At 51.7% G+C, this 11,901-nt stretch overlaps 1 protein-coding gene across 1 annotated transcript in view; it reads right to left on the reverse strand.

Annotated features, from left to right (window-relative positions):
* Nucleotides 1-6,949, reverse strand: part of HMOX1 (heme oxygenase 1) — a 10,402-nt gene extending 3,453 nt beyond the window's left edge. The window contains exons 1-4 of the mRNA XM_007953979.2: nucleotides 6,927-6,949; nucleotides 5,424-5,544; nucleotides 3,017-3,508; nucleotides 688-787 (exon numbers count right to left, since the gene is read on the reverse strand). Coding sequence (XP_007952170.1) covers nucleotides 688-787; nucleotides 3,017-3,508; nucleotides 5,424-5,544; nucleotides 6,927-6,949 — 736 coding nt within the window. The remainder of the gene's footprint in view (nucleotides 1-687; nucleotides 788-3,016; nucleotides 3,509-5,423; nucleotides 5,545-6,926) is intronic.
* Between the last annotated feature and the right edge of the window lie 4,952 nt (nucleotides 6,950-11,901).

The following is an 11,901-nucleotide window of genomic DNA, read 5'->3' on the forward strand; positions in this document are numbered from 1 at the left end:
CTGTGTATGCACAGGGAGACAGCTGGGGGGCACAGGAATGCATGAGAGGGAAGGACACAGGAAAGAGGTAACTATGGGGAGGAAGTGGGAGGGGAGCTGTTGCATTGTGGGAAATGGCAGTCAATGTCATGACACAATGTGTGTGAGCTGCTATATGGAAAGTGAATTTGCTCTGTAAACTTTTACCCAAATCACTATAAAAATTTAAAAAAAGAAAAAGAAAAGCTTTTGGAGGCACACGAGGGAGGAGCAAACATGCAAGAAGACTAAGGGGCCCCGTGTCTTGCACGTCATCCCATAGTAGGTTAAGAGCTGGGGAGGGGTCTGACTCCCCGCCCTACATCAGGGGGCCTGCTCAGCAACCATTAAAGTGCTTACATTAAGTGCGGGGAGCTTCACCCATGGCTTCTGAGGGTCCTGTACATACAAGTTCTCCCTCCCAAGTCAGTGAACTCTCTGGAACTAGCACAAACTCCCTTGATTTGAAAGGTGAGGACACAGGTGTGGAGAGGTTCCATGGCTTGCTTAGAATCACAACCTGAAATCGAGTTGCCCCCTCTACATCCTTTCACCTGCATCGGCTTCTCATTTTAAAATATCCAGAAGACAAAAGAGGAAAGAGATCCTAGGGACAGACAGCAAGGCCACAGCCCCTTCCACCACAATCCCCTCCCTGGAGGCACTCACCTTGCACCCTGCGACTTTCCCTCCTGTGAAGCCCTGGTGTGGCAGAGGGGCTCTGGTCTGTGGTGTCCTGGGTCAGCAACCCCTGCAGCTCCTCAAACAGCTAGAAGGCAAAAGACACAACACTTGTCTCAATGAGAGATGGTGATAGGCCCCAGCAGATGGGAGGATTTTAAGTTTATGAAATATGAATATTGGGGCATAACAAAATCCTAAGGAAAACAGTGAATATTCATGTGCTTTCAGTTATCTTAAGAGAGAAAATGTTACTCTCAGTTGACTTCCCAGCATACTCTTCGCCAAATGCGTCCCACCTTCACCACCCCCGCAACAACATCCGTCCTGGATTTACAATTCACTGCAGCCATTCATGCCCTTAGCCAGTGTCTCTATACAAAGTATTGTTTTGCTTATTTTGAAACAATATATAAAGGGTATTCTAGTCTATGGAGTCCCTAGGTGATACCAGTTGGAATTGCCTTGACAGCAGTGGGTTGGGTTGGGTTAGGTTGGGGGGCAAAAACTGTTAAGTGCTGGGCTTCTAACTGAAAGGTTGGCAGTTAGAATCCACCCAGAGATGCCTCAGAAAAAAGGCCTAGAGACCTACTTCCAAAAGGTTATAGCCATCGGAAACCCTACAGAGCACAGTTCCGCCCTGACACACATGGAGTCGCCATGAGTCAGAATCAACTCCATAGCAACTGGTTTTCTCCAGCATGTGTATTCTCCTACAGCCTGCTTTCTTCACTCAACTCTGTATTTGTGAGATACATCCTTGGAGAGGTGTGATTAATGGTGTTTATTAGCCTGGGTTTGCAGACGAGAAACTGCAGCTCCAGGAGGCTGAGTGAGGCTAACTGCAGGTCATGTTCAAAGCCAGCCTTCAGCTGGAGTTCTGCCTCCAAATCCCTGTTCTTTCTACTGTACCTTTCTGAAAGACACAAGTTTTCTTGCAGGATCGACTGGATTTGGGGGTGTGGGGTGGGGAAGGATGCAAGGGAGAGACACTCTTCCCTAAGAGGCACCAGGACCAATCTCTGCTGTGATCCAGGGCTGAGGAACAGGAAGCCAGGAAGGCATGAGCAAGATGCTCCAGGCCCCACAGTGCCTCCAGGTGGTGGGGAGAGCCACAGCATTCGACCATATCTGCATTACAAGGCACCTCACTCCCAGCTCTGCCCAAGAACACATCCTTCAAGGCTTTGTCTAATTTCACCTTCTCCCTGAACGTGAGGCACTTGTAGGCACATGTATCTGCCTTCCTGGCTGAGCTGAGAGCCCCCAGCGGGCAGAGGTCCTGTCCTCAGCACCTACAAACTCCGCAGTACCTACACGGTGACACACAAGCCCGTGCGTAATTCATATGTGGGTATGTAGAATCAGGGAGCTCTGGTGGCACTGTGCTTGAGCAGCACTGAAGCTAACTGAATGGTTGGTGGTTCAAAACCACCAGCCTCTCCATAGGAGAAAGATACAGCAATGGGCAGATTTATAGCCTTGGAAACTTTATGGGACAGTTCTACTCTGTCCTACAGGGCCATGATGAGTTCGAATCAACTTGACAGCAACATGTTATATGTGGAGTCTCTGGGTGGTGCAATGCTTCAAGTGCTCAGCTGCTAACTACAAGGCTGGCAGTTTGAGTCCACCCAGAGGTGTCTTGGAAGAAAGGGCTGGTGCTCGACTTGCGAAAGACCAGCCCACAGTTCTACTCCGACACACAGGGTCGCCGGGAATTGAAATCGACTTGATGGCAACTGTTTTTTTTTGAACATGTGTCCTAGAGCACAACTGAGATTCTCATGGCCGTGACAACAGCAGCTAATATATAAGGCTTACCCTGTGCCAGCCAAAGCTACAGCAGCTTTCCTGCTACAAACTCAATCCTCACGACTCTAAAAGGCAGGGACTACAGTTATTCCTAGTGAGCTCACGGGGCTCAATGGTTAAGTGCTGGGCTACTAACCTGAAGGTTGATGGCTTGAAGCCACCAGCTATTCCATGGGAGAAAAGATCTGGTCATCTGCTCCCATAAAGATTATGCCTAGGAAACCCTACGGGGTAGTTCTACTCTGTCACATGGAGTCACTATGAGTCAGAATCAACTTGATGGCACACAACACTATTGTTCCTATTTTACAGGTGGGGAAGTTGAGGTACAGAGAGATTAAAGGACTTGCCCAAGATCACTCAGTGTAGGCGGCAGAACTAGAACCTGGATCTGGAGTCCGTGCACTGAACAGGAGCCATAGAACCTCCCCACAATGAGAGAAGTCACCCTCAGGGTGGTGTCTGGGGAGGTGGTGGTCACCCTGGGCTCCCAGACCCTCACCTGAATGTTGAGCAGGAAGGCAGACTTGGCCTCTTTGATGACCCTCTGCCGCACCTCGGGGCTCATCTCCAGCGAGTTCATGCGGGAGCGGTAGAGTTGCTTGAACTTGGTGGCGCTGGCGATGTTGGGGAAAGTGAAGAAGGCCAGGCCTTCGCCGGAGCTGGGCAGGTCCAGGGCCTTTTGTGCGATCTTTTTGAGGACCTGGCCCCCAGACAGGTCACCTAGGTAGCGGGTGTAGGCATGGGCCACCAACAGCTCAGGCTCCACGCGTCCCACCTCGTGGAGCCGCCTCACATAGCTCCGAGTGGCTGCAGTGTAGGGGATGGTCTCCTGCCAGTGGGCCCCGTACCAGAAGGCCATGTCCTGCTCCAGCATGGCTCTGCGGTGCAGCTCTTCCGGGAAGTAGAGGGGCATGTAGACGGGGTTCTCCTTGTTGCGTTCAATCTCCTCCTCCAGGGCCACATAGATGTGGTACAAGGAGGCCATCACCAGCTGAAGCCAGAGCGAGCAAGTTAGGCCACCCTCCACATACAAGAGCACCCCCTTCACTTAGGAGAGGGCCTCCTTACCCCACCCACACTGGGCTCCCTGCCTCCTAACAGCTCCTTAGATCCTCTCACCACACAACAGCCAGAGACACTGGCACAAAAGAAAACTTGACCAGGTACTTTGCCAGCCTAACGTCTTTTACCCACTGGGTAAACCATGCAGCCTAACCTCAGGAACTAAGGCTCAGAGAGGTGATGAGACTTCAAGGCTGCACAGCTTGTAAGAAACTAAAGTCAAGGCCAGGTGTTGCTCGGAAACTAGCATTGTCCTGGAGCATGGAAATGCCTGCATGAGAGTGCTTAGAGGAGGTGGCCTGGGCTCCTCTGATCTCTGACCTCTGGGTGACCATCTGCAGGGAACAACTCTCCTTCCTGAAGGCCTACTCTGAACCCGACCACCTCTGGACTCTGGGCTGGAGGAGCAGGTCCCAGCCCAACTTGGCCTGGAGAGCTCATATTACACATTAATAGCTCTAGCTTGAGTATGAAGGACAAAGTCAAGATGTTTCAGTTGAGATTGATTTCTGAGGCAGCTAATTCATGGCAGACCCGTTCCTTTGACAGGGCAGAAAGCCAGGCAGCCTGGGCTTTTGAGTCTGGGAGACCCGATTCTAACCTCAGCTTGGCCAGCCCTCAGCTTTGTGACCACTGGTGAGATGTTTACCCTCTCTGGTCCCAACTTCCCTCCCCTTGAGCACATGAGATGCTCCGAGATCTGTGTGACTCCATGCAAGTCAAGCCTTGGTCCCCTCCCCTGCAGACAGGAATAATCAGACCACATACTGAACTGGGCTGCTGTGAGGTCCAGCAAGATGAGAAAGGTCAAGCACAGGGGACAGCCTGCCACTCAGCACTCATACCAGAGAGGCCACCTCCATCAGCGTAATCTAGGGTCCCTGCCCTTGGGCTCAGGGTTCCCTCACAGATCTTTGTGCCTACTTTGAACTTGGTGGCTTAGAAACAAGATCCAAAGTCCATAGTCACTGGGGCCAGGGTACTCCAGTGGTTGCCCCCCACCCACCCCAGTCAAAGTACAGTAACCGTGTGTGCATGTCATTTTCTTGGCGGGGAGGTACTCACATTATGAAAGAGATGGGCTGTGAAGAGTGATGGGGAACAGCTTCCCGATCCCCACTCCCTGTTCAACTGGAACAAGCCTTTGGCCAGACTGATGTTTCAACACTAACACCCGCCCAGTTCTTTGTCAAGTGCACTTCCTTCTATTTCAGTGAATGTTCACCACAACAGTGCTGGGTGTAGCAAAAGTCAGTGCCAAGCAAGAAGTGGGCACTTAAGAAAACCCTGCTGCTGAAGTTCCACTTTGCAAGTGGAAAGGTGACTCTGAGAGGTCAGGTGAGAAGCTCACAGTCTTGCTGTTAGGAGATGGTCATGCTGGAGCTCGAACCCAGACCCATTGCCTCCAGAGGCAAGTTAGAACTAGGCCAAGAGCAGGAGCTCTGGAATAATTTCAGCCTTTTCCACTGACTTACTGTCTGTGTGACCTCCAAATAGTTACTTAACCTTTTTGAGCCTTCCTTTCATCTTCCTCCTCAAGGTTGAAGCACAACTTAGAGATCGTATGTGTAAAATGCCCAGCACGGGATAGGTGCTCAGCTGGCGGTACTGCTGCCCCAGCCCCTCCATTCCATACATGGCAGCCTGTGACGCTGCTGTATGATCTCAGGTAAGCCGCCTCCCCGCTCTGAGCCTCAGCATCATCAGCTGTAAGATGACTCCCTTGGACACACCCATCTGGTCCCTGGGCATCCTCAGCCCCAATGCCCACTGAAACCACAGACCTTGAGCCCAGCCACACCTGCCACACATTCCACCAGAGTTGGTCCCACAAGTCCACATACCTTAAAGCCCTCTCGGGTCACCTGGCCCTTCTGAAAGTTCCTCATGAACTCGGCATTCTCTGCCTGGGTGTGCACCTCCTTGGTGGCCTCCTTCAGGGCCTCTGACAAATCCTGGGGCATGCTGTGGAGGGGAGGAGAGGAAGTAAACAAGGGGAGAGCTACAGACAGGGTTTTCCCCACCCACCTGCCTGTCTGCACACCTTCAGAGACGGTGGTTTTATCAGAGTGTCAACCAGATGCCCCTGAGTCAGCTCTGACTCACTGACAAGCCATGTGCATCAGAGTGGAGCTGTGCTTCACAGGGTTTCTCAGGGCTGACTTTTCCAAAGTAGATCGCCACACCTTTCTTGCGAGGCGCCTCTGGGTAGACTCAAACCCTCAACCTTTGGGTTAGCAGCGAATGCATTAACTGCGCCACCCAGGGATTCCTATCAGGATGTGCCTATGGAAAGTTCAGCCTCCCACTCTAACACACAGGCCTCGTTCCTACCTGCATTACCACGCAGACCCTAAACACTCCTCAGTCATTATAAGACCGTACAACATACTCCCCAAAGTCTGCCACTTGCTCGCTGGAGGACCTCCGGCACATTGTCTCCCTGAACTGTAAAACGAGGAGCCTATGAGCTGTGTGTCCCTGGGTCGTGCAAATCATTTCTCCTCAACTAACCTAAAGGTTAGGAGCGCTGGTAGCATTGTACCTAAGGCACCTGACTGCTAACCAGAACGCTGGTGGTTCAAACCCACCAGCCGCTCCTGGAAGGAAGGTTGGGCAATCCTACTTCTGTAGTGATACTGCCTCGGAAACCTAAGGAGGGGTAGCTATGAGTCGGGGCTGGGCACATAACAACCACCACCACCTAAAGGTTAGTGGTCCAAACCCACCCAGCAGAGCCACAGAAGAAAGACCTGGCAATCTGTTTCCATGAAGATGGCAGCCAAGCAAACCCTACGAACAGTTCTACAGTGTAACCTGTGGGGCTGCCAGGAGCTGCAATCTACTTGATGGCAACAAGTTCAGTTCTTGTTTTGTTTTAACAGCTGTGGTGTAGCTGCTGCAGGAGAAACCCCAGGTGGGTGAGAACCAAACACTTCTCACCCAGGCTGGCTGGCCCTAGGTATCCGAGATGGAGCAGAAAGCACCTCCCCACACAGCTCAGAAGCTGGACACCCGTTCCTCACAGGGCCACGACCTATAATGAGCCAGACAGTCACCCCACATGTGCCAGGTAAGTGAATCACCTTCTTCTCTCCAGCGATCCCGCCAGCACAGCTCGGAAGTGGGACCGGCAGGATTCCAAACCCAGCTCCTGCCTACTCCAAAGCTCTCGCTTTTAGCACCTCTGCTTTGTCGCTTCGGGGTCCCTGGGGGCCACAGACCTGGCTCTGTCTCGTCTCGAAGTGTAGAAATGAGAACTAAGCCCGGAGGGACCGGCGCCCCGCGGACACGCCCCAGGAAGGGAGCGCCCTTCCGCGCCCCGTGTCCCGCCGCCCCGCGCTCACCTGTCTGGCTGCGGGCGCTCCATCAGGCCGGTGGCGCACGGCTCGCTCGGTACTGGCTCGGCGGCGTGTGAGGACCGAGAGGCAGTGGCAGACCCTGACTGTGCCGGCAGCCCAGCGCCGCCGTCTGTTATAGTCTCCGCGCGCGTCACGTGGCAAACAGACAGCTGATCTGAACCCTCTGGCCAGACATTGCAACACCCGCGGGCTCGCGTCCCTCCCGCCCCGGCCAGCGGTGGCGGGGGTGGGGGACGGTCAGATGACCCGAGGAAAACAAAGCTCAGCCACAGGATGCCTTGAAAAAAAACTCTGCAGGAAATCCCTGAGCAACTGCCGGCCTGGGTTTTGCCCCTTCCAGGAACCCCGCCCCCCACCCAGTGATGGAACATCCCAAACCCCCAGGAACTTCTAAGTTTCTAGAAAGCTAGGGGTAGGCTTCTCAGAGCAAGAGGTGTTAGGGCTTACCCACCTCAGACCTCGCAGTTTCCTCCTTCCCTGGGTGGGGAGCCTGCCCATAAAATGTCACCTCTATCCAGAACCCAGGGGCCTGTTGTTTGTAAACTGTCCTTCCCTTCCACCCAAATCAGTACGTGAACTGTACTGTTTTCCTCGTTCATCCCACAACCGTCCTGTGAGGTAGATCTCTCCCATTTTGCAGATGGAGAAACGGAGGCTTTGGGAGAAAAGGCATGCCCAGGATCACACAGTACAACAGGAAACCAGGGTCCAGATGCTGTGATGAAACCAAGCCTCTGCTCCCTTTCAGCCATGACCATTGTCCAGCTGGGAGAACCCACCAGGTACAGGTGGGCAGTGGGTCCCAGCCAATCAGAGATCAAAGTTCTGCAAAGGACCAATCCTCTTCTCTGAGCTCTTGCTGCCAAATTGAAAGAAGCTGAAGCAGAGAGGTTAAGCTAGAGTTTTGAACCCAGGCAGCCTGGAGTGTAAGCCCTGACACAAAGATGCCAAAATTTCCTGAAAGTTTCTTAGCGTCATCGCTTAGAATGCAGCAGGTGGTGAGAGAAGCCAGAGGAACAGGGCCATAACCACTGGAGCCCTGAAGCCACCTCCAAGGGGGCTCCACAGGGCCACAGCCCTCACTCTGTCTTCAAGGAGAGTGAAAGATGAGAACCAAGAACAGGTAGGGATGGTAGAAAGGCCCATTCTGCCGAAGGGTGGCGTCTGATGGCTCACACGATCCAGAGATCAGAACCAGAACTGTAGCTGCTGGAACATTTAAAAAGTAACTGCCAAAAACTTTCTAGAAATGAGGGTTGTTAGGACCCAGTGCCCCATTAGAATGTAAGAAAGGTCCAGAAGGACAGGGACTTTGCTTAGTTTTGTGAATTTCCGGAGCCTAGAACAGTGGCTGGCAGATAGAACACATTGATACCAATGGATACAATGACTGGAAGCCACAAGGTCTCTTTCTGGGGAAAATGATGATATTGCTAGGTTGCCAGAAAGGGCTGGAACCAAGCTACAATTGTGCATCATGATCCTAGCCAGCATGTATTAAGCACTTACTATGCACACAGCCTTCATGTGTGTGTCATTCGGTCCTGATAGCAGCTCTGCAAGGTACTTAAAATTGTCATTTTCAACTCCATTTTGTCCATGTGGGTACTGAGGCTCAGAGAGTTTGATTAATTTTCCCAAATCACACAGCTAGTGATGGCAAAGCCAGGTGTGCTAGCTAGTTAAGGTCGTGTGTCAACCTGGCTGGGCCATGGCTCTAAGTGGTGTAGCAGTTATGATGTGATTATCCCCCATGATAAGATGTGATGTGAGCAGTCAGCTGAAAGGGAGTTTCCTTTCCAGTGTGGCCTACTTCCAATATATATGGAAAAGCTCTGGGAAAGGTCTCCGGCTTTTTGCTCCGGGTCCTGCATCTGTCTTTCCATCATCTGAACTTGAACCAGTGGCCTGCCCTATTGCCTGCCAATCTTGGGATTGTTGCCTTTGCTGCCTGTGAACCACTAGCCTGTTGTTTTGCCTGCCGATGTTGGGTTTATCATCCGCCAAAGGCATCAGGCTGGTACACTATCTTGGGTCTGTGATCTCTTGCAGCTGACATCTGACCCACGGACTTGGGACTTGCCAGCTTGTACAATGTGTGAGCCATTTCCTTGAGATAAATTCCTCTCTTTCTCACCATATGGGTGTGTGTGTGTATATATACACACTGAAACCAGAGTCCCTGCTCCTGACCACCATGCTACACCATCCCTGGCATAGCAGTCAGAACATAACCAGCCAGGATCATCCATAAGCTTAGGGGAACAGAGTGCTAAAGTCTGAAAGCTTCCTATCTGCAGCTGCAGACCCTTCCAATTTAGGGACCCCAGAAAGTCACAGCTCATCTGGTCTGATCGCTTCTTATTTCACATGGGAGCAGGGGGACATGAGGAGTGACTTGGAGGGCCATGCCTCAGTTGGAAATGGAGCATTCAGTAACCTAGCGTTCTTGGCTTGCTCTCTGTTCCAACTGTTTCCCTGGGAGTCCCAGACTTAGCTAGACCCCAGCCCAGACACAGGCCGTCCAGGGTGCAGGAGGAAGGTCAAAGCTGTTCCGGCCTCTCCTCTGGTCTGGGATCGAGTGTGTGGCCCTTCTCCATGCTGATTCAACTTCCTCACTTCCCCTTCTCTTTCCTGAAGCAACTAGAATGATCCAATGTTACTCTTTCTCGCCCTGTGCTGGACTGAGTAATGGCCCCCAAAGATGGCCCCGTCCTAATCCCTGTGAATGTGTTTCTTTACATAGCAAATGGAATTTTGCAGATGAGATTAAATCAAGGATCTTGAGATAAGGCGATTCTCCGGGATTATCCATATAAACCTAATGCAATCACAAAGCTTCTTGAGAAAGGGAGGCAGGAGAGTCACAGACACAGAAGGTGACATGATAAGGGAACAGGGGGACCCAGAGAGATTGAATACTGCTGCGGAGGTCTCTGGGTGGCACAGATGGGCTTGCTAACACACTGGTTGATAGTTTGCTCTGGTGGCACAAGGCCTAAGGCATTTGACTGTTAATCAGAAGGCTGGTGGTTCAAACTCACCAGACACTCCTTAGAAGAAAGATGGGGCAATCTACTTCTGTAAAGATTTACTGCCTTGGAAACCCAGTGAGGGGTCACTATGACTGGGGATGGAGTCAATGGCAGTGAGTTAGTTAGTTTGGTGTGACTCTGAGGAAGAAAGGCCTGGCAATCTCCTTCCATAAAGATCACAGCCAAGAAAACCCTGTGGAGTCGTTGTAGTCTGTAACACATGGGGTTGCCATGAGTTGGAATTGACGGCTGCTTGGCTTTGAAGATGGAGGATGAACCATAAACCAAGAAGTGTAGGCGGCCTCTGGCAGATGGAAAAGGCAAGGAAATGGATTTTTCTCTAGAGCCGCCAGCAAGAGTGCAGCCTGCAGACCCATTTAGGACTTCAGACCTCCGGAGTGCCAGAGAGGAAGTGTGTGTTGTCTTAAGTCACTGAGTTTGGGTAATTTGTTACAGCAGCAAAAGAACACCAATATAGCCCACCTCCAGGGACAGCTGACTGAGTCCTTACCTCACCCTGGGGCAGATTCTCAGCTTTGGGAAGCAGAGAGCGGATGGATGGAGAGATCTGAGGGTTCTCCCTCAGCCACCACTGCTGCCTCTCAGCACCATGTCCAGCATCCCGCCATTAAAGCTTAATTCCGGGGGGATAACACCCCCCCTCAGCTCTGGGCCTGCCTTTCAGATTCAAATGCTCAAGAAGCTGGGTGAGAGGGCAGCTCCGCCTTAGTGCTAGAGATGCAAGGTGGGATCCTGCCCACCTTGACAGAGCGTGGTGCTCAGGACTGAGGAAGCTCAGGAAGTAGGGAACTGGCCCAGGAAGGGGCTGGAGGCACAGATGCCAAGTGGTGCTGGTAACTGGAAACAAGCTCTGCTGGAGGTCTGCTCTGAGCCAAGCATGCTCACAAGCATGGACTCATTCAATCATTCAATCCTCATTTAATCCTCAGCAAACCTAGGAGGCAGGAGTTTATCCGTGGTGGGCAGAGTGTTGGCCTCAAGGACGTCCATGCTCTCATCCCCAGAACCTGTGACTATGGTACCAGTTTAAAAACACAAACAGCTCCCATCGAGTCAATTCAGACTCATGGTGACCCTATGCGTGTCAGAGTAGATGCTTCCCCAGAGGGCTTTCAGTGGCTGGCTTTTTTCAGAAGTAGGACACCAGGCCTTTCTCCCAAGTGCCCCTGGGTGGAAATAAACCCCCAGCCTTTCACTGAGCGGTTGAGCACATTAACTGTGTACCACCCAGTCGATTACGCTTCGCAAATACAATCAGCGTTAACCAGTTGCCATCTGAGTCGATTCAACTCATGGTGACCCCTGTGTGTCAGGATAGGACTGTGCTCTGTACAGTTTTCAATGGCTGATTTTTTGGAAGTAAATTGCCAGGTTTTTTTTTTTTCCAGAGCACCCCTGGGTGGACTAGAACCGTCAACCTTTTGGTTAGCAGCCAAGCTTTTTAACCATTTGCATCACCCAAACCCAAAAACCGAAACCCGTTGACTTAGAGTCAGTTCTGACTCCCAGCGACCCCCTATGTCAGAGTAGAACTGGGCTCCATCGTGTTCTCATGGCTGTCCCCCTGTCATCTCTATGGAAGCAGGTCACCAGGCCTTTCTTCTCCCAGGCTTGCCAGCCGGGACTCCCTGAACTTTACAATCCAGATCTGAAAAACATGGCCCAAAAGACTGGCCTACCAGCGCTGCCATGTGTGGCTCATGCAACAAATATGTATTGAGCACTTACTATGTACCAGGCGCTACTCTAGGTGCTAGGAGTACAGGAATGACTAGAACAGATCAACATGCCTGGCCTCCTTATATGCTTATATGCTATTGGGAGAGACAGCCAATAATTAGCAAATGTAATAACTAAGTGAATTGTATAGCATGTTAGAAGGTGTTAAGTGCTATGGAAAAAAT

Source organism: Orycteropus afer, unplaced genomic scaffold (genome assembly GCF_000298275.1).
Source record: "Orycteropus afer afer isolate SDZICR_OR568_19922 unplaced genomic scaffold, OryAfe1.0 scaffold00421, whole genome shotgun sequence".
Classification (NCBI taxonomy): domain Eukaryota; kingdom Metazoa; phylum Chordata; class Mammalia; order Tubulidentata; family Orycteropodidae; genus Orycteropus; species Orycteropus afer.